This window comes from Talpa occidentalis, unplaced genomic scaffold, assembly GCF_014898055.3.
Source record: "Talpa occidentalis isolate TD23 unplaced genomic scaffold, MPIMG_talOcc4v2.1 talOcc4.12, whole genome shotgun sequence".
NCBI lineage: Eukaryota > Metazoa > Chordata > Mammalia > Eulipotyphla > Talpidae > Talpa > Talpa occidentalis.
This window is the reverse complement of record NW_023601212.1, coordinates 61,979,769-62,000,630: the sequence shown is the minus strand read 5'-3', so window position 1 is coordinate 62,000,630 and position 20,862 is coordinate 61,979,769. Positions and strand designations below refer to the sequence as shown.

The window sequence follows — 20,862 nt, the reverse complement described above, 5'->3', positions numbered from 1 at the left end:
CCAGTATAAATTATTAAATTTTTTGTTGAATAAACAATATTTAAAAGAGAATATTTCCCCTTCCAATGATTTTTTTTTTTTCATTTAACTTCTAATATTCTGGTTTCTTAAAATAAAATAGTCTATTTATGATATTCAAAGTCTACCTTGCCAAGCCTCAGTGACCCTTCTTTAACCTTCTTCCTTAACTTCCCTTACACCTTGACCATCCTTTACCCCTCAACCCAACAGGAGGGAACTTGGCGACCATCTGTTCTCACTCAGCCCTCAGTCCTTTCCAAAAAGACCAATGCTACATCCCTTTAAAGGGGAGGCAGATGGGCCTCCCCGGTGGCGCAGCGGTTGAGCGCTGGGTTGCGAAGCTGCCCGCGGCCTCTGCGGCGCCGGTTCGATCCCCGGCTGCTCCCCGGCCACCAGAGGAGGGTCCCACATGGCGTGCAGACCTCTCCTGCCGCCCGCTGCTCCCCTCAGCAGTGTACTTCGGTCCTTCTGCCTGCTCTGCTCCCCGCTCTGGCTCTGGTGAATTCTCTCACCCTCCCGCGCTTCTGACTGTACCCAGTGCATGTATAAACAAAAACAAACAAACAAACCAGCAAACAAATAAATAAAGCATGCCTCTATAAAAAAAAAAAAAAAAAAAAAAAAAATAAAGGGGAGGCAGAAAAGCTTTTATCTGCAAGCTTTATGTGGGAGAATGACATGTAGATACAGACAAATATAGGTATACATACAAATATCTATCTATAGCCTTATCTGTAGATGTAGATATATGTATGAATCTAGATTGATTGATATATCTATGTACATGTAGCACAAGGAGAAAATATGAATTTCTCTTTCTTAATTGAGAGATTTAAATTCATGTAATTTTGTTTATATTTTATGATCCATGGCTCTACCTCTCACTATAAAAAGGAATTATTTGAATTGGAGTTCTTGTCCCTCCATTATGGACCTAATGGGACTTTTTTTAAAATATTTTATTTTATATAATTCTTACACCATTTTTCATTTTTGCTGTTTCTTGATCCTTCTCTGAGAAAAAGAGAAGGCCATGCTCTTGAACTACCCTGCCTTTCATTACCTCATCCATTTCTCCATCTTCTGTTAATCATGCTTGTTTCTAATCTGAGAAACTCATTTCCAAAGCTGAAGGAACTCACAATAATTTCAATATTTGAAAAACTGAATTAAAATTAAGAGGAACCAGGCCTCCCTGGTGGCGCAAGATGCAACCTAGAACGCTATCTGCAGCCACTGACGCATGAGTTCGATCCCTGGCCAGGAGGCTACCCACATGGCACAGCAGACCTGTCTCGCCTGATGCTCCCCTCAGCAGTGTATTTTAGTCAGTCTGCCTGTTCTGCTCCCCACTCTGTCTCTGGTGAGTCCTCTCACCCTCCATACCTCTGGCCTATACCCCAGTTCTTATATGCATAAATGAATAAATCTTTAAAAAAAAATTAAGAGGAACCATAAATAAATAAATTGATATAGGTTAGGAAGTGCTTGTTGAAACCATCAATGTACAAAGCATTGGGTATACAAAAATGATGCAAATTTCTCTTTCAAGTAGTCAATATATAGCAGGTTCACTGTATTGGGATTATACATGTATGAATAAAAAAACAAGTAATTTGGTCACTGGACAAAAAAGAAGAGTTGAATTAGCATTACAGGGTCTTCCCAATGTGAAATGGCTTGGCCTGACTGGGTCCTCACTCTCGCGATTAAAAGGGACTTATATAATGAGACTCAACCACAGTCACACACAAAAAGGGTAATAAAGGTTTTATTTACAAAAGAAGGGAAAATGAAGACATGAATAACTCAGGGAAAAAGAGAGATAAATTGATTAATGTGTCCTACCAGTTTTGTTGGTCTGGAACCCCAATAGCACCAGAAAACTGGCAGAAAAACCAAGGCCCTCATATCTGGTGATATACCAAACCTGGCTGCTTAACTTAACTCCACCCTCAGTTCCCAGCAATCCTCCCTTTGGTGGTAAAGGCATTATGAGATTTGCAGTCCTTAGTGTCTTGGTTCTCTTTGGTCTGGTGTGGGGGTGGGCTCCATAAAACATATTTGTGGAGTTTGTTCAGGACATCCTTTCCTCCAACATTAGGATGAAGTCACTATTTATGATTCCTCTTAATTTTAATTCCATGGGTTTACACTTTTCTCTAGACTAATCCCAGAACTGGCTCATCTAGATGAAAATGTCTTAGTTGCTTTAAACCTCAGAAGAAAAATATATAATTAGGCTTGGATTATAGCCAGGTCAATACCAATACAGTTGTAAAATACAATTTTTAACATTTTTTTCTTCCATCATTGTTCATTTTTGTAAAATATTTGGTTTTATAGGAGGAATATAGGAAATGGAAAAAAGGGTCAGAAGAAAAAAAAACAAAACTATCAATAGCAGGCAAATTATAGATCTGAGACATACAACAAGGAGGGGAGGGGGTCAATTTTTAATATTTTTTTTAATGGAGGAAGAAGCCCAGAACTGCAAAGATGATGAGAAACCTGACTGGCCTGGGCCTTTCAGCTTTCCAGGGTTGTCAGAGGTTAGCTGTCTTTTGTATGTTTATGTAGATAAGCCCTGAGGTGATGGCTCTCTTTTTGTTTTCAGAATTTAGGACTGAGCCTACTGCCACCCATGCTGACTGATTTTGTGTGGGGCCTCCTGAGGAGACTTTCTGCACCTGATAATTTAATAGCCTCTGAGGCAGCGACTCTCCTGACATTAACTCTGGAAGAACACGCCCACAAGGTCACCAAAGTAAGAGACCTGACAACAGTGGAGAAACACCAAGTTTATTCTCAAAAAGTTTTTTCTTGCCTATGTTATAGACCTACTTCTTTTCATATATATTTCTTGTCATTGCTTATTATGCTATTTTAATAAAATCAGGTTTTTTGTGAAAAATTTCAAACATACAGAAACATTTAAAAAAATAATATAATAAATATTCATCCACCAGTCATTTCAAATCATATTTTTCCATATTTACTTCAACAATTTTTAAAGAAGTACGTTGAAAACAATAAAATACAACTATAATTAAAATCCCCTGTGTAACCATTAAGGAAAATTTTTGAGGCCCTTCAGCTGAAGGACTAACTACTTGATGTGTGGGTCAATGTTTACCATTCTAGGCTATTCTTCCAACACATGGCTCACCTTATGGTTTGTAGATTAAAATCTTCTTAATTTTCAGGGGAAAAATAGGTACTTAGTTCCATTGTATTTCTGTTCCATTATTTTGACTTTCTCCTTAAAGGATTTTAATTATACATGTTTTCAATATTGAGATTGTATGTCTTATATAGTGAAATCTACAGTCCCCAAGTAATTTTTTTAAATGGGTGTTTTCCCACTATTCATAAATGCACAAATTTATTCATCATCCAAATAAATATTTTTATTATGTAGTTACATCCATGAATATGCTTTCTGCTAGTGCTTCTTTGGGTGTTAATTGCTTTCTTGGTCATTCTGAGGACTGAATTCTTACATTTATGATATATATCTGAGAAGGTATGCACCTATTCCCCTGAATTACCAATATATACAGTGCTATAAACCAATGTTACCTTAATAATAATAAAAAAGGAAAAATGAAAAACACTGGAAATATTAGAATTCTTGGCTACATGATTTGTAAAAATAAAAAATGCCTTGCTTTAGATGTGGCCATGGAACAGGAAATTCTTTTTGACATGTGAAATTATTTTTCCAGGTGTCTAAGATCGTAGATTCTATTTATAAGCAATTGCGTGAAAATCCTTATCACAGCAAGAGGCATGCCATGTTGCAAGTTGTCACCTTGCTGACACGCACTTCACCGAAAAAGGTCATCTTTCAGCTTATGGACTACCCAGTACCAGCAGACAAGTAAGTCACCCCTTACACTTTTGACAAGTCAGACACACTTGGGTGCACATTTTGATCATTCATGATCAGGTCAGGCTCTGTATTTCTGAAAGAGAAGATTTTCACATCACATGACTGCAAGGCTTAAATGAGACCATGTAGATGATTTGTATCCTTATAAACTCCTGGAACATAAGAAATAACCACTGTCACTAAGACTTACCTGAGGCTTTAAATTGTGTTCTGCTGTATATCCCATAGGAAGAAATTTGTCCTCAAAGTGACAATGTGATATGACATATGGGATAAAATTCATAGACTACTTTTCTTATTTATAAAGGACAGTGTATCAAATAACAAGCAACAACAAATGTTGGCAAGGATGTGGTGAAAAAGGAACTCTCCTGCCTTGCTGATGGGAGTGCAAACTGGTCCTACCACTATGGAAAACAGTCTGGAAGTTCCTCTGTCTACTAAAAATGGAGACACCATATGACCCAGCAATTCCACACCTAGGGATCTACCCAAAGGACACAAAAACAGTCATTCAAAAGAACACCTGTACCCCTATGTTTATTGCAGCACTATTTACAATAGGTAAAACCTGGAACCCCAAATGCCCAAAAATGGATGACTGGATCAAGAAGATGTGGCATATATACACAATGGAATATTATTCAGCAATCAAAAAAGATAAACTCATGCCATTCACAGCAATGTGGATAGAACTAGAAGGAATTATGCTCAGTGAAATAAGCCAGAAGGAAAAAGAAAAATATCGGATGGTTTCACTTATAACAGGAATATAGGGGAACCCAATAAGACATCAGTGTAAAAAAAAAATAATAACAGTACAAAACACAACAAAGCAAAAATGGACAATTATAAATCAGAGACATCCTGCAGCGGAGAAGGAGGGAGAGGGATCAGAGGGAGGGAGGGAGGAGCATAAGGGACTGAGGTGATGGTGCACGGGTGCATTGGTGAAGGAAATTCTGTGGGGACTACACCTGAGGGGGTGGGGGGAAGCAAATATTGTTTAAAAATGAACAATGATATAAAAAAAATGAAAAAATATAGTTTTATTTAGCTTTATTCCCTATTTAGTTTTTCAAATTGATAACTTTATTAACATATTAATTTGCATTTCCACATGAGTTTTTAAGTATTCTGTTTTCACAAGATGGGTCAAAGAGTATTTGGGATGCAGAGAGTCCATTTGTTTTTGCATTGAGCTGGACAGATATTTGAATAACAGTAGGAAATGAACTTGCAAACTATATTTACCATAAGGTCATACTGAAATTATGTCTCTGCTTTCAAGGACAAGTCTTAATGGGATTTTTTGTAAATGGGAGTATCAGTTTGTCTTGGAGTTTTCTACAGTATATATATTTGCTATATAAAGATGTAAAAACCAAGACTCTTCACGATTCACCTCTCTGTTTTAAGTAGGAAATGAAAAACTTAAGGTTCTTATCATGGGATTATATTCACAGCACCTTGATACTGATGTGGCAGGCAGCTGGTTCCGAGTCAAGTGTGGCCCCTCACGTGCTAAAAACCATCTTGTTGATACTGAAAGGAAAGCCCGGGGTAATGACCAGGACTTCGATAGAAAGAAGATATTTCTCTCTCAGTGCTACCAACATGATGCCTGTGGCGGTAAATAGCATGATGAATGTTTCTTTTCCTCAGGGTTCTTCTGATCTTGAAAGTACTTGTCTGCAACAGACTCAGTCATACTTTTTAAATGCAATTCCAATTCTCATTCATTCATTCATCCAAAATATCTATATATATATATTGAGTGCCTTCTATGTGCCACATTCTGATCATGGAGATTACACTTAGCTAAGGGTACACAGATAAGGCACAAATAAATGTCTTATGTCAGGTGATATAAAACTTAGAAAAACTATAAAGTGATGTGAGGCAAAAAACTGAAAAGGGAGGGGTTAGGTGAGTTGGTCAAGAGGATTAGGTGACCACCTGAATGAAGTTAAAGAATGACTCTTGCAGATTCTGGTCAAGAAAGTTCTAGACCAAGAGAAGGGTGTGGTTCCTGGTTCAAAATTGACTTAGTTATAATTACTGAGTAACTGAATGAATGAATATACACACATGTTTCAGGTTTCCTTCAAGGAGGTTGGAAGAGATTTATTTTCTGGCCTCCCTAACTAAGGCTGACTGGGTTTAAAAGGAGATGGTCACATTCTCAGTCCCTTTGTCTTTCCTTTGTAGGCATCCCAGGCTCTGTGCACATTGCTGCCTGTTGGTTCTTATAGGAAAGCAGTGGCTCAGTTCTTTCCCCAACTCTTGATGGCCCTGTTGCTTCAGCTCTTTTACAGCAGCAGACTGAGAATGGTGACAGAGAACAGGCCCCGGTAAGATAGTCACAGTTATTTCAGATTAATAATCATTAAGCTTCCAGCTATCAGCTCTTTCTACTCTCTTGGATTTATGTGGCGCTCTTTATAATCCCATATGGAGCTATCTATTTTTACTCTTTTCTCTCTTCTGAAGGGTACAGCGCCCTCAGAAACATAACTTTCTAAATATCTAGAAGTTAACTGGGACCCTCCTTGAGTGTGTGCAGTATGTAACCACTGCCCAGAAAACAGTTTATTCCTGCCACAATGGGAGGCAGGGGAGTGGAGTGGAGACTGAGAGGAGGGAGAATAGGGAGGGGGTTTAACCCAAAGCCAGACACGTTCTACCGGTGTCATTCACTCTATTAGTCATCCCTTCAAGGACTTATACACATAAGATAAAAATAATATGCCCCATGTGCTTTGTGAAGTGTAAAGTTGATTTGTGGTTGATGATGGGAAATGTGGGTCTGTGATTGTGCACAGTGATTCTATCCACGTAGGCTGTTCAACCTTCCCTTTCACCCAAGGAAGTTCAGTTAACTTTGCTGCTCTCCAGGGATATCTGGACCCTAATGTCTGCCATTTGCCCTCATTGCTGTGGACATCTCAGCCAAGACAAATGCTAAAACACAATGGACTATGGTGAAGGACTATGGGTGCTTTGATGGTGGGTGTGGTGAAATGCATCTAAAGAGGTGTGAGTCTATACCTCTGAATCATATACAGTGTTGTTAGCTAATATCATCTAGATGAAATATATAAAACACAAGCAAGTCCATTAAGGTATTTGATCTACTCTCTGTCCTATAAGCAGGCATCCACCAAATCATCCCAGGTAGATGAGAATATATCCTATTTATTTAAAAAAAAATCAACAAAGAAAATCAGAAGAGAGTTTTAGCAAGTTACCCCATCATATAGCATGTTTTGCTAATAAGTTGTTAATTAGCTGCTGCATAATCAATCTTAGATCTTACAAGCTATAATTTCATTTTAACCCCAAACCCCATACACTGCTAATCAGTGGAGATGAAGAGCATGTTGCAGTCTCTTTCTTAGGAAACATCCTTGTCCCCCAAATCTGTAGCCTGCCCAAAATGGAATGAAAAGGCAGATCTGGGATAGTCATGTGAAGGTCACTATCAGTGATGCCTTGCTCTTCTTCGGGGCCCTAGCTATGCCCAGGATGCCCTGAGAGTTCTGCTGAATTGCTCCGGGCTACAAGAAGTCGATGAGGCGCTGAAGATAAGGAATTGCTGGGAACAGTTTTTCCAGGAGCTGTTTCACAATCATGGAGTCTACCTTGTTGCCAAGTAAGATTAACGGTTCAGTACAGGGCTGTGGTTTCTATCCCATCTTCTCCAACTTTTGTCATTAAGTCATGTTGCAATATACACTCCCATTCCCAAAGCTCTCCCATTGAACTGAATTGCCATTTGATTTCTACTTCTTCATTTATTTTGAGGGGTTTTTCCATTAAAAGAATTTTCTCTTTCCTGCCCTCTTATCTGATGATCCACATACCCAATTAACTTGTCTCTGTGGAACAGTTTCTTTTTCAGATAAGAACTATGGGTAAGTGTTCTTTTCTCCCTCTGTTAGCTGAATTCTGAACTGAGGGATTCTGACCATTAGAGATGTGCTCTCAATTTAGAGAGAGCCAATAAAATCTGTGCTCAATGAGCTCAATACATTTGAGAAAGTGTAATGAAGGAGGATTCCTTTTTCTGATACTCAAAAGGTTTTTTCCTAGCTAGGCCCTTAGTGAACCACAAGCTTGTAATTATAGCAATTGGATTTTCTGATCAAGAAGCAAGATACATGTTGGCCTCAATGACATGATAGGCCATTTGAAGCTGTAACTGACCCAGAAAATACAGCATATATGGTCTCATGGCTCTTAGCATTTTTAAAATGGCATCTTATTCATGCATGGATTTGGTAAAAGCGTGGTAGATCTGCACCCTGCAAGAGGCTAGATAAGAGTCACTCTAAGAGCCATGTGTCCTTTATGGATATTTTGGTCAGTGATGGACTGCATGTGAGGCAGTGCTCCCATAGGCTGTACCACCCAGCCTAGGTGTGTAGTATGCTGCACCATCCAAGTTTGTATTATTACACTCTGTGACAATCACACAGTACCAGTCTCCTAAAGATGCATTTCTTAGATGGCATCTCCGTCATTAAGGGACACATGACTGTACCTTTAAATCTTCTTATTCAAGGTGTAGTCTACAGATGAGCAGCCACAGCATCCCCTGGGAGTTAAAAATACAAAAAAAAAAACCCCTCTTTTTCCTCCCCAAACCTCCTAAATCAGAGCCTATATTTTAATAAGATCCCTGAGTTTAAAAAGTCCTGGTGTAGAGCACTAACCTGGAGTCCTCAAATAAAATCTAGGACACATCACCATTCCTAATCCTGAAGCTACCAACCTCATCCAGGTGAGCATGTCAGAACAACTGTGAACATGTACACAGTCCAAGGGCCTTACGGATAATGACTTAGTGAATCAGAGCCGATCACCTCATCTCCTGAGTAACTCAGGATAGGTCAAAACTCCTTTCTTCATTATCTCATTCAATGGAAGGGCTTGATCTAAAACCAAGGTGATTATGTGGCCATCTTGGATTGCCAAAATTTTTATTTTGTGCTATTTATTTTGGTCCCTTTGGTCAATTTCTTGATAGAAGTTCACACAGGATGCAAGAGACAGGAAAAAGAAGTGACACTAAGGAAACAAAGAAATGATCAGGGGTCCAAATATAAGTAATTCTCCAAAATCTGTGTAGAATTCATAATGGGACTGCAGTGCACCTTCAATTTGAAATACTAGAGCATATCTTTCTTTTTATCTGAGTGATACAAAGTATGTGCAAGAAAATGATTCTCTTCACAACCATTAGCATTCACTGATGCAGAACATTTTCTACTTCTGTGATAATTTATCACCTAATTCTCCTTTACAGAACTCTCAGTGAATATAACTTTCCACAGTTTCCAGAGACCTTGCATTATCTCTACAAGCTCTCAGTGGAAGGTCCTAGAGGATCAGAAGATAGTATCATCACAGTAATATTTCTCACTGAAGTAAGCTTTATTAAGAGACTGCAAATAATCAGGTTCTCATTTCCTCTTCCTATCCAAACTAAAATCAGTGCTCCATACTTTCTTCTCCCTCTCTGAATATGAGTATTACCAAGAGTTAAGAGAATGACAGGCACCTGAAATTGAGGTGAGGTGGAGGTAGATCTGGATTATGGGAGGATTGTCCCTTTCTCCTACTGCAGAAATTGGTTTTTGTCATTTCGTAGGGAGTGTGGATTTGCATAAGCACTAATTATTTTGTAATACCAGTTCATATCTCTGCATGCTTCTTAAAGTACATTGCAAGGTGAGTTTACTAAAGATAGTAGATAACACCCGGAGTTCATGATACTACAGACTGTCTGGTAAAAGAAGAAATGGGTTAAATATCTGAGTAAAATAAAGAGGTAGAACTATATTACTGTATGTGAACATTACACTGGATATTGTAGTGCTACACTAGGTTCAACCCAATTGAGGACATTCCTTTGCTTTTACAAAAGACATATAGAAAAGTTCTATAAATTGAAATTAACTGAGTTAAATATAACTTTTCCGTAAGTGATATATATAAAAATAAATATTGATCTAAAGTGTGATGCCAAGCATTTTCTAAATTTTGAGATGATTTCAAACATCATAGTCAACAAACTATAGAAGACATACCTATTCACTATGCTATCCACTCCTAAAGCTTTCAGAGAAATAACTAAATCATTTTGGTATTCTTTGTGTTCCTGATTTAATGAAAATGTCTTGATTTTTTGACTGAAGCAGAAACCATACATTGGCCTTTAAGTTTTAATTTATTAACTGTTTTATTTCAGCTGCTGAATAACTTCCTCAAGGACCCCTTCCCGGAAGAATTTTTGGTTCTTTTCAGAAACTGGGTCAATGACTCCAATTCTACAGTTAGTAAATTGAGCCTTCAGAAAATTGCCAGCATGGCACCAGTTATCAATGAGGTCTGTGCATGCATGTGTGCTTGTGTGTGTGTGTGTGTATGTGTATGTGTGTGTGTGTGTGTAATTTATCACCTTATTTAAGTACTACCAAATGCTAGTTCAAGTCTCCTTCTAGTTCCAAAGCCCCACCATTTTCTTTCTTTTATATATAGATAGAAAATATCAGAAGCTTAATAACAGCCATCCTGAATGCCTTCCTTTCCAAAGACATGAGTGTTGTAGCTCGGGCCTTGCTGACCCTTCGAAAACTTTTAGGCAAGCTGGACAAGGTGACCTACTCTTCTCTATGTACCAGAATTGCCTCCAGCTACTGCCCTCTGATGGATCATGTGAGTTACAATTAGATATGTGAGATCATTGGGTATTATAGTTCACCTGAAGCTCCAGATGTGGCAATGATGCAACCTTCCAGAATAAGTCAACAGAAGATAATTTTGTATAGAGTTCCCATTCCTTTCCCAGAAATTACAATATTAGTCAGGTAAGTACTGATTTTTTTTAACTACATTATATTATCCTACCCATAAAAAAGAAGTAAAGAACAACTCTGTCCTTGGACGACAGAGGAAATATAGCTTCATGGCTATATATTGGTTTATCCTGGATCTAGATCTGCCTCTTACTAGCTGTGATATCCTCAACAAAGTGATTCATTCCCTTGGTACAACAGTTTCTCATCTGTACAATAAAAAGTAGTATATGTATTCTGGGATTAGAGTTGACATGTATTTTACCCCACAAAAAATGTTTGGAATTATATAAAACACTAATTAAAGTGTTTCATCAGAAAGATATGCCCTTTAAAAAGTTTCATTTTGTGTGGTAAATGTGTTCCCCAAAAGTTGATAACAGTAATAATTTTAGTAAGTAAGAATATTTGGTATTTCATTAAGAGAATCTATTTATTTTTAACAATATCTATAATGAGCTGTTTGTGAACCAGAGAATTATTTCATAGCAAGTGATCTTGCCAAAAGGCACAATATTATTTAATTGTAAAAAGAAGGATTTTATTGGCAAAATTTATGTGAGCTATCTTGTGTATTCTCTAAAAGAACCCTACAGTTAACACATAAGGAAACTATGGCAAACTATTTGATCATGTATATGCAACTAATAAGTAGTTGGTGTGTGCATGTAAAAGAATATTTTCAAAATGAAATCATAAGCCTTCTTATGATTTTTAAAAAAGCTACCCTCTGACTTCCATTTTTTTGTTTTCTAGACTCTTTATATTCCAATCACCTTTCTATTTGGCATAAATAACTCTTGGCATCCCAGTTCTGTGGCATCATGTAAAGAGCTCCCATCAGCATTAACTAGCATCTCTGCAAAGGTTGCATTTGAATACAGTATGATTGCATTATTCTAACCACCTTTGTAGAAATTGGCCCCAGTTATACAAATTATTCCAGCCAATATTTTTAGTACATTATTAAGTACTAAACACCTTCCTAGTTTAATAAAATCACATTTCAAAAGGAATTTTTTTAATGCAACCTGAATTTTGGTGAGCAAATCCTTTTCAAAATCAAAAGAAATGACTCCTTAGACAGAACCAAGGTGAACCTTTTCTAAAAATATGATTTCGTATATGTATACACCTGTATATAAGATACATACATATGTATGTATATGTGCAGTATATAAGATACATACATATGAAGGCATAGACAGATTCAGATTTAAACACAAAGACAGATGTAGACCTAGATATCCCAATGCTTCAAGAAAGAAATCCTAGCAATATCCTCAAATGAGGCCTTTATCCATGTGCATATTTTAGAGTAAAGCAGGCATTCGGAGCATGGCCATTCGACACTTTGGGGAGTTACTCAGAGACATGAACCAATACACCTGGATGCTGCGAGATATGATCTTAACAGGCCTGGTGCCTCTGATCCTGTTTTTGGAGGATACAGAGATAAAAGTAGTTAAAGTAAGTTCTCTGATCTTGCTTTTCTTAGTTTTGCAAAGGATCAGTATTTCCTGTAACACCAGATGAATAGATTCTCATTGACCTTTTTCTACTTCACAGGCATGTAAATTTACATTAGAAATCTGTGTCTCAGAACTGCATTGGTCAACAGCACACTTGCTCAAACAAGAACATTACAACTTTGAGGTGGTGGTTCTCAGCATCTGTAACAATCTCGTAAGTGATCCTTTCATGTTTGCTACTGTAAGAGTTCTAGAAAGGACTTTTTCATTTTTATTGAGGTAACACTGGTTTACAACACTGTATGTGATCAGACATAGGACCACACCTTCTCAGATACATGTCCCCAAACCACCCACCACCAAGGCACCCACAGTCCTCCACCATTGACCACTGGGCCACCTCACTGTGTCCCCCCACCCCACATCTTATAGCCTCACTTTCACATTCAGATTTCTAGGGTTTGTTATTGGTTTGGTTTTGTCTGACCCTGCCTTTTGTCTCTCTACATTTTATATATAAGTGAAACCATCTGATATTTGTCCTTCTTCTTTTGACTTATTTTAGTTAACATTATCCCTTTCATTTCCATCTGTGTTGTCACAAATGATAAGATTTCATCTTTTTTACAGCTGAGTAGTATTTTATTGTGTATACATATCACATTTTTCTAATCCATTCATGTGTTCTTGTAAATAGTGCTGCAATGAACCTAGCAGTGCACATATCCCTTCAGATCAGTGTTTTTACATTCTTTGGAGTGCAGTTGTTGGACCATGTGATAGATCTGTTCTTAATATTTTGAGAACACTACATACTGTTTTCCATAGGGGCTGAATCAGTCTTCATTCTCACCAGCAGTGTATGAAATTTCCTAATTCTCTACACCCTTGCCAGCATTTGTTGTTTCTGGTCTTTTAATATGGATATTCTGCCAAGTGTAGGTTGTGGTTATAATTTGCATTTCTCTGATGATAAGTGATAATGAGTATTTTTTCATGTGCCTGTTAGCCATCCAAATGTCTTCTTTGGAGGAATGTCTGTTTAGCTCTTCTGCCCATTTTTTATTTGATTACTTGTTTTCTTTTTGTTGAGTTGTATGACTTCTTTATATATCTTAGAAAGGATCCCTTTATCAGATGTAAGATGCTCACATATTTTCTCCCATTCACTAGGATGTCTTTGGTATATTGATAGATTCTAGGAAGAATTTTAAAGGTTATTCAAAGTGATAAACAGTGCAGTGGGAACAAGGATGCATCTTGGAGAATAAATGCAAAGAAAAAATAATAATTGAGTGATTATGTTATAGGGCAGCCCCGATACAAAACGGGGTGCCTGACTGTGGGTCCTCACCCGCGCGCTTAAAAGGACTTATCAGTACTCTACTGCAGGCACACGCGAAAAGTTAATAAAAGGTTTATTCACAAGGGAAGGGGAAATGAGGAAATGTACAGCTCAGGGAGAAAAGTGGGAGACAAAGTTTTAAATGAGTCCTACCCAATCCACCGATCTGGAAACCCAAATGACGCTCTGAGAGCTGGCCTTGAGCCAGGAGCCATGAAGCCAGGAGGCGAGCGACAGCGAGCCACCCCGAGGCCCACGTGTTTGGTTTTTATACCCAACCTGGCTGCTAAACTCCACCCTCAGGTCCCAGCCACCTTCCCTTTGGTGGTGATGGGATTTGTCTTTCCCCATGTCTTGATGGCTTTAGTCTGGAGTGGGAGTGGAGTCCACAAAGCCTGTATGGGATTAGCTCAGGACATCCTTTCCCCCTAACAATTACAGTTAAGGTTTGAGACCAGAGAACATAAAAATTTTCCACTTCCTCTTCCTCAACATTAGTCACTCATCTTCTTCTACCCCCTTACTTTGAACTATCTATTGACGTAAGTGTAGAAACAGCATTCCAAATCATCAAAAGAAAAACAGGAATTATTTTGCCACCACCTACTGAGCTGGTCCTCTGAAAACAAGCACAAACTGCATTGATAGTCATGTGGGCATGGAGAAATGCTAAGTCTGCAAACACAAAGTTGGGTTTGGGAATCAGATAATAAACTGAATAGTACCTGTAAGCAGAAGAGTGAAATCTGTACATGGAAACACCCACGTTTTAAAGTGGTCCCAATTTGACATAAGCAACCAATTTCTTTTCTCTGGAAGCCTCTCACGAGGCTTTTTCAAGTATTGAGATTGTATTTTTCTTTCCTTTTTATTCTCAGCTTATTTCTCATAGGAGCTGCATTGTAGATTTGATATGTGATACTTTAGGATTCCTGAGGAGCTCCCGTGTATATCTGAGAAAAGCATCCATTATTTTAATAGGTAAATAAAGCATTTCCTAATTTGTCTTAAAGGGTACACAATGGGGTAGCAGCTTGAAGTCTTCCTGGAAAAAAATGTATAAATGTTCTTTGTTTATGTTGGATAGCACCTGTCCTGGTGATATCTATGAAGACTAGAGATTTATACAATTGATGAGAATAAGGTTTGATTTAAGTACACAGTAAATAAAGCAGTGATGAAATTATTACACAAGTTCTATTCAACAAAATGAATTGTAAAATTTAGAATGGTGGCAAACCACTGCTTCTCCTTAATTGCTTAAAAATCACTGCTCATGAGTTAAATCCCTGCCAGGGAGCAACACACATGGTGCAGCAGACCTCTCCTGTCTCACCTGCTGCTCCCCACAGCAATGTATTTCAGTCAGTCTGCCTGTTCTGTTCCCCACTCTGTCTCTGGTGAATCCTCTCACGCCCTGCATCTCTGGCCTGTACCCCAGGTCTTGTATACATACATAAATAAATCTTAAAAAAAGAAAAAATAATAATAATAAATCACTGCTCAAAGAATATGAATCATAAATAATATAAAAAATACACAAGAACTATATGATAAAACTTGAACATCAGTAATCACAAACTATAATAGATACAGAGCTACTAAATGCAGTAGTGTGTGTGTGTGTTTTAATGTAGGCAAGAGGGATTAATAGGGGAAGATTATAGGAGAAGACAACTGATTTTGATCTTGGCAAAACTTGACCAGACAGGTTTTTTTTTTTGCCTATTAGATTCTCACAATGAAGTTCAAACTTAATAATCCTTTACTTGAAATGACAGGAACTGAGTTCCCAACTTGCTAGTGGATCTTTCTTTGACTTCTGCAAGACAAAGCTAATAAAAACAGTCAAAAACCATATTGAGATGAAATGTTTTGCAATACTTACACAGATAGAGGGTGAATTTTTACTGTCTAAATAATCCTTTACTAATGCATAAGTAATCTACTAGAAAAATGAACAAAAAACATGAAAAAATTGGCTCATAAGCAAACTTTTCACAATATCCAAAAAAGATGTTGATTCAGTAATCTCCTCTCAAGAAAATGTATCCTCAGTTCTACTCATATGTCAAAAATGAGGCTTACCGCATTTTTGTTCACTAGCTTGATTGTTCCATTTATCCTTAGCATGTAGCTTTATCCTCAATTGTGTTTTCTGATTACCTTCTGTATTTCACAGTCTTACACCATGGAAGACACAAAAAAAGGAAAGGGCAAAAGATGTGACTGGGTCAACCCAAGCTTTCTTCAAAGTTCTAACCAGTGTTTTATCTTAACAACCTGGAACATCAGAACTGTCACATTGCCACCATTAATTGTCAAAGATGATTGGAAATGAGGATACTTTTTAAAGGAAAATTTAAAATGTGGACCATTTAGATTCTTTCTTTTTAAAAAACTTTATTTAAATGGGCAAGAAGGAGACAAGATATTGGCTTGGCAACTAGCAGTGTGTCACAATTGCCAACATTTAAAATTTGAGAATTTTCGGGCCTCCCTGGTGGCTCAGCAGTTGAACGCTTGGTTGCGAAGCTGCCCACAGCTTCTGCAACGCTGGTTCGATCCCCCGTCACCGGGCGAGGGTCCCACATGGCGTGCAGACCTCTCCTGCCGCCAGTAAAAAGAAAAAAAAAATTTGAGAATTTTCCTAGGAGTATATCTGGATTTCCAATTAATTTGGGGGGAGGAGGGAAGATGGCAGATAAAGCAACAAGCAACATTGACACTGCATTTCTGCTTGGTAGCAACTAAGAAAAATGGACCATCAGTCTCACTTTTAATATTAAATAACTAATTGAAAACATCTAAAGATAACTCAAGGTTATTCATTTTCCTGGTCCCTTATTTAAGTTTTCTAGATCCCTGCTATGAGTGAGACCAAAGGTTTTGCTTTGAGGAAAGCAATGGAGGTATCCAGATAATATATCAGAGAACATATTTTCATAATGTATTTTGGGGTAACTTTAATTTTACTTTGTGCATAGGGTACTTGGCAAAAGCTGGTGCCCATTTACTGTTCAGAGATGATATTCAAGTCATGCTTAAAGGTAAATATTGAAGTTATAATGAATCTTTGTGCAAAGGTCTAGATAAATTTACTATTTGTGATTATTTTCATATGTGAGTTCTATAATGGTGCCAAAGATGGTAGTGGTAGGGTGATTAGGAAGGAATCAACTGAAGGATATTGGGGCTTTTTTTTTTTTTGCTTTTTTCTCCTCTCTCTCCCTCTCTTTCTCTCTCTTCCTCTCTCTCTCTTCGCTTCCCTCTCTCCCCCCCTTCTCCTCACTCCTACTCCCTCCTTCTCTCCCTCAGTTCTACATCTCTCCACCTAACCCTCTCATTATTTGAAATCTAAGCATCATCCTAGAGCTCTTAGGAATGGCTGACAGTTGAGAATTTTCTTTCACTCATTCATCCAATGAATATTTTTCCAGCATCCCCTATGTGACAGCACTATTCTAACTACTGGGAATACAGAAGCTAACAAAACAAGTCCCTTCCATCAGAAAATAGCAATGTACACTACACCAGCAGGGATTACGAAAGGCAATGTTTATTCTATCAAAAATGTTGGCTCTTTGGCAGTTCTCTGTTAGCCTCCATTTTCCCCTAAAGATCAGAGTACACAGTGAGGAGAGGGGAAATATAGCTGCTGCCTTTCTTCCTTATTTTTGTAATAGATTTTATTTTTCAGAAGAGATTAGGTTTACAACAAAATTGAGTGAGAATTATAGAGATTTTCCATATACTTCCATATGTTCCATATGTTTAACCCCTTCCCAATGTCAACATTTCCCCCACTAGAACGAAACATTTATTACAACAGATAAAGCTACATTGGCACATTATTATCTTCCTTCCTTCTTCATTTCTCCCTTCCTCATTTACTTGTCTATTCATACATGTTTCTTGAATGCCTGATGAATTCTAAGCACTTTATTCTCCCTGCATGTCTCTCTTCCTCTCCCTTTTTTCTGTCCTCCGCTTCCTTCTACCTTTCTAAATCTGTCCATTTTTTCCACTCTTTCCTTTTGTTAACAAAAAATAATAATTTCCCACAAATGCAGTATCGGGCTACAATGGTATTAGCATTTTGGTAGGCAGATAGATAGACAGGTAGAGAGAAACCCAGATATTTTTAAAGAACATAAGCAATTAAATATTTTGAACTATCATAAGTTATGTATTTTGTTTATTTGTATTCCATAAAATATTTGCATGCCAAGGGTCTACACCATGCTAATATGTACATGCTATTTAATATTATGATATTTTAAGCAGTTTCTCATTAATTAACATTTAGTTTGACTCCTACTTTTTTCATGATTATGAGCAATGTTGAATTCTTCATGAACATACGTTATTCTAGCTGGAAAAGTGCTCAGCACATAATGGGCTCTCAGTAAGTGAATATTTCATTTTTCTTACAAGGATGTCTGGTAGGGAGAGAGGATACAACTCCCTGGGTCCTATTAGTCAAAGAAATGAAAATCAGAGAGTGGGGAGGGAGAGAGAAAAGGGGTCTCCATGAAGGCTAAGCTCAGAGGTAGAGCTTCTGGAACTCTGAAAGCAATGCCTTGAACCAAGGGTCCTTCTGCCATTACAGTTGTTGATGGAGTGCTTTGGGACAAGGACCCTGTGATCAAGCAGTTGGCACTAAAAACCCACAAGATCATTAAGGAAATACTTCAAAATACTAAGTCCTCAAATATTAAACAAGTCTTCCAAAGATTGTTTAACTTCATTTACACCAAGAAACTGAAGCCTCTTCATTACTATACTTGTGAAAAAGAAGATAATGACAGCTCTGTGGAGATTAATGAAATCAAAAGCGATAAGGAAGATCTGACAGATGCGAATTATGACATAATGATTTAGAGGTGTGCTAGTGCCTCGGAGCATACCTCAAAAGAGAAGTAATTTTTCTTTCCCCCCGATAGCTTGAGTCTATGTATAGATGTCTTTTTGAAGGATGCTATAGATTTTACTGATCCTTCTTAATTCTCCATTCACCCGAGAAATCTGTTTCCTACATCTGACAGTAGTCAGAAGTCATACCTCTCAAATCCACCAATAAAACTGAAAAATCTATAAAGTGTTTGATGAGAAATCTTGGGACTTGACTCAATCATTAAGCTTCTACTGAATGACTCCTAAGTGCTAGACACTATGCTTAGCAGCGGGGACGTTTACATGATACAGGTTCCTTGGTGAGGTCACAGTCCAGTGACACAGAGTGTGGTTATTTCTATCCATGCTGCTCGAGGAATGCTACACAGGGCAATGTTCACAAAAGAGGAAATGAAACTTCCTTAGAAAAGGAAAGGGAACAGAGAAATTCATTCCAGGTGGGACACAATTGAAGCAAAAAGGAGTGTTGGGGCAGCTGGAGAATTGATTGTGGTACATGTGAGAGTAAGGAAAGACAGAGACACTGAGATAAGAAGGGAAGATTATGCTCTGCTAATTGGCTAAAAAAACATGTTCTGATGAAAAGAGGGTAGTTAGTGACTCCCTGTTGCCATTAGGATCCAGTAGAACATTGTGTCCAAGAGGTTAAGAAAACTGATACATAAATGTGGTTTTAAATTATTATATTTAACATACTGTAATCATGCCAATTTTAAACTTCCATAGTCATTACCTTTGGTTAAAGATTTTTATATCCTTTTCATGTAACTTTTTTTTTATTGAGGTAACTGATTTACAACACTACATATAACTTAGAGGAACAGGTTCACACCTCCTCAGATATGTGTCACTACACCACACCCACCCCCAAAGTACCCAAACACTTCCAAAATACACCATTGGGACCCCTCCCCACTTTGAGCCCCACTCTGCAACCCTTCCCTCTGGTAGCCTCAATTCTTTTTTCTTTTTTAAATATTCATTTATTTATTTATTTATACAAGCACTGGGTACAGTCAGAAGCGCGGGAGGGTAAGAGAATTCACCAGAGCCAGAGCGGGGAACAGAACAGGCAGACTGACGAAATACACTGCTGTTGTAAATAGTGCTGCAATGAAGACATAAATACTGATCTCCAGTGATTTCGCTTGGCATAGTTCTGCTAACACCATGATTTCAGTCTATTGAAACCTATTTTGGATATTCAAACTGCAGAATGGTAAGACAATAAATTTGTGTTGTTTCAAGCCTCTCAGTTTGTGGTAATTTGTTAGCACAGCAACAGGAAACAAATATACCTATATTACTACCAAAAAGAAAAAAAAAAAAACAACCCATATCACACAGAGAGGGACATGGCAATAAATATAGCGAATCTTACACAAATTAAACAAGGTTTCTGTAGGAGGTCTGCTGTTCTATGATCTTTATGTTTTAAATATCTCCTTCAAAGTCCTTTTAGCCACCTCACCTGCGGGGATTTCTCCTTCACTCTCAACCTACACAGTAGCCTCCTTCATCACGTTTTGATTCTTTCAACCAATCTTTAGTAATGGATGGAAACTAGACTTTTGGTGATAGGCATGATATAGTGTAGACATTGTCAAATTATAATGATGTACATCTGAAACTTTATATATAATGTTAAAAATTGATGTTACTCAAAAAGTGATGTCAGAAACAGGACCAGAATACAGCTCAGTTTCTGTAAGTCCAATGGGAGAATTGTGTCATTGTATACTAGAGGAAAACATGGGAAACTACACTTCACAACAGAGCATGCATGTCCCCAGAGAGCACAGGATTGGAGCTGAGAGCAGTGACTGAATGAGACTGATGTCTGCCCTCAGGAAGGGCTATGCTCTGGTGGTCTGGAAGAGTTGTGTGTTGTGTCTTCATCTTCTACCAGGGGGAAAAAAAAACCCCAACTCCTTTCAAACTCATTTATTTGAAAACACAATTGATGAATGCCTCATTATGCTAACCTCTCTTGAGATACAGTGATTGCATTTTAGCAGAGGTGTTTTATAGCAAAGGATAGATTTAATAGTGTAATTTCATGCTTTAGGGAGCTAAGGGTTTGGAGAGGGGTTGTATTATAGTGAAGACTACAACAAAAAGCTCTGCAAATGCAATCACACACACACACACACACACACGCACACACACAAAAGTAGTTGCTTATTTCTTTTTAATGTAAAAGTCCAATATGGATAAGAAAGAAGCAGCAGCACTCTTTGGAGATGGCACCCAGGAGGGAGACATTGATGTTGTCACTTTGCCCCTGGTTATCCCTTCTCTTTACCCTGCCTTAAGAGATCATCCTTAAAACCCACAATCACAGTCAGG

At 37.8% G+C, this 20,862-nt stretch overlaps 1 protein-coding gene across 3 annotated transcripts in view; it reads left to right on the top strand.

Moving 5' to 3' along the window:
- MROH9 (maestro heat like repeat family member 9) overlaps window positions 1-18,700 on the top strand; it is a 50,253-nt gene extending 31,553 nt beyond the window's left edge. For all 3 annotated transcript variants that reach the window (XM_054693481.1, XM_037504436.2, XM_037504438.2), the window contains 13 exons: window positions 2,639-2,788; window positions 3,750-3,904; window positions 5,383-5,548; window positions 6,128-6,270; window positions 7,434-7,571; window positions 9,228-9,348; window positions 10,173-10,310; window positions 10,463-10,639; window positions 12,097-12,249; window positions 12,349-12,465; window positions 14,475-14,577; window positions 16,584-16,646; window positions 18,209-18,700. In XM_054693481.1, the coding sequence (XP_054549456.1) occupies window positions 2,639-2,788; window positions 3,750-3,904; window positions 5,383-5,548; window positions 6,128-6,270; window positions 7,434-7,571; window positions 9,228-9,348; window positions 10,173-10,310; window positions 10,463-10,639; window positions 12,097-12,249; window positions 12,349-12,465; window positions 14,475-14,577; window positions 16,584-16,646; window positions 18,209-18,480 (1,896 nt within the window). In that variant the 3' untranslated portion in view covers window positions 18,481-18,700. The remainder of the gene's footprint in view (window positions 1-2,638; window positions 2,789-3,749; window positions 3,905-5,382; window positions 5,549-6,127; window positions 6,271-7,433; window positions 7,572-9,227; window positions 9,349-10,172; window positions 10,311-10,462; window positions 10,640-12,096; window positions 12,250-12,348; window positions 12,466-14,474; window positions 14,578-16,583; window positions 16,647-18,208) is intronic.
- The last annotated feature ends 2,162 nt before the right edge of the window (window positions 18,701-20,862 follow it).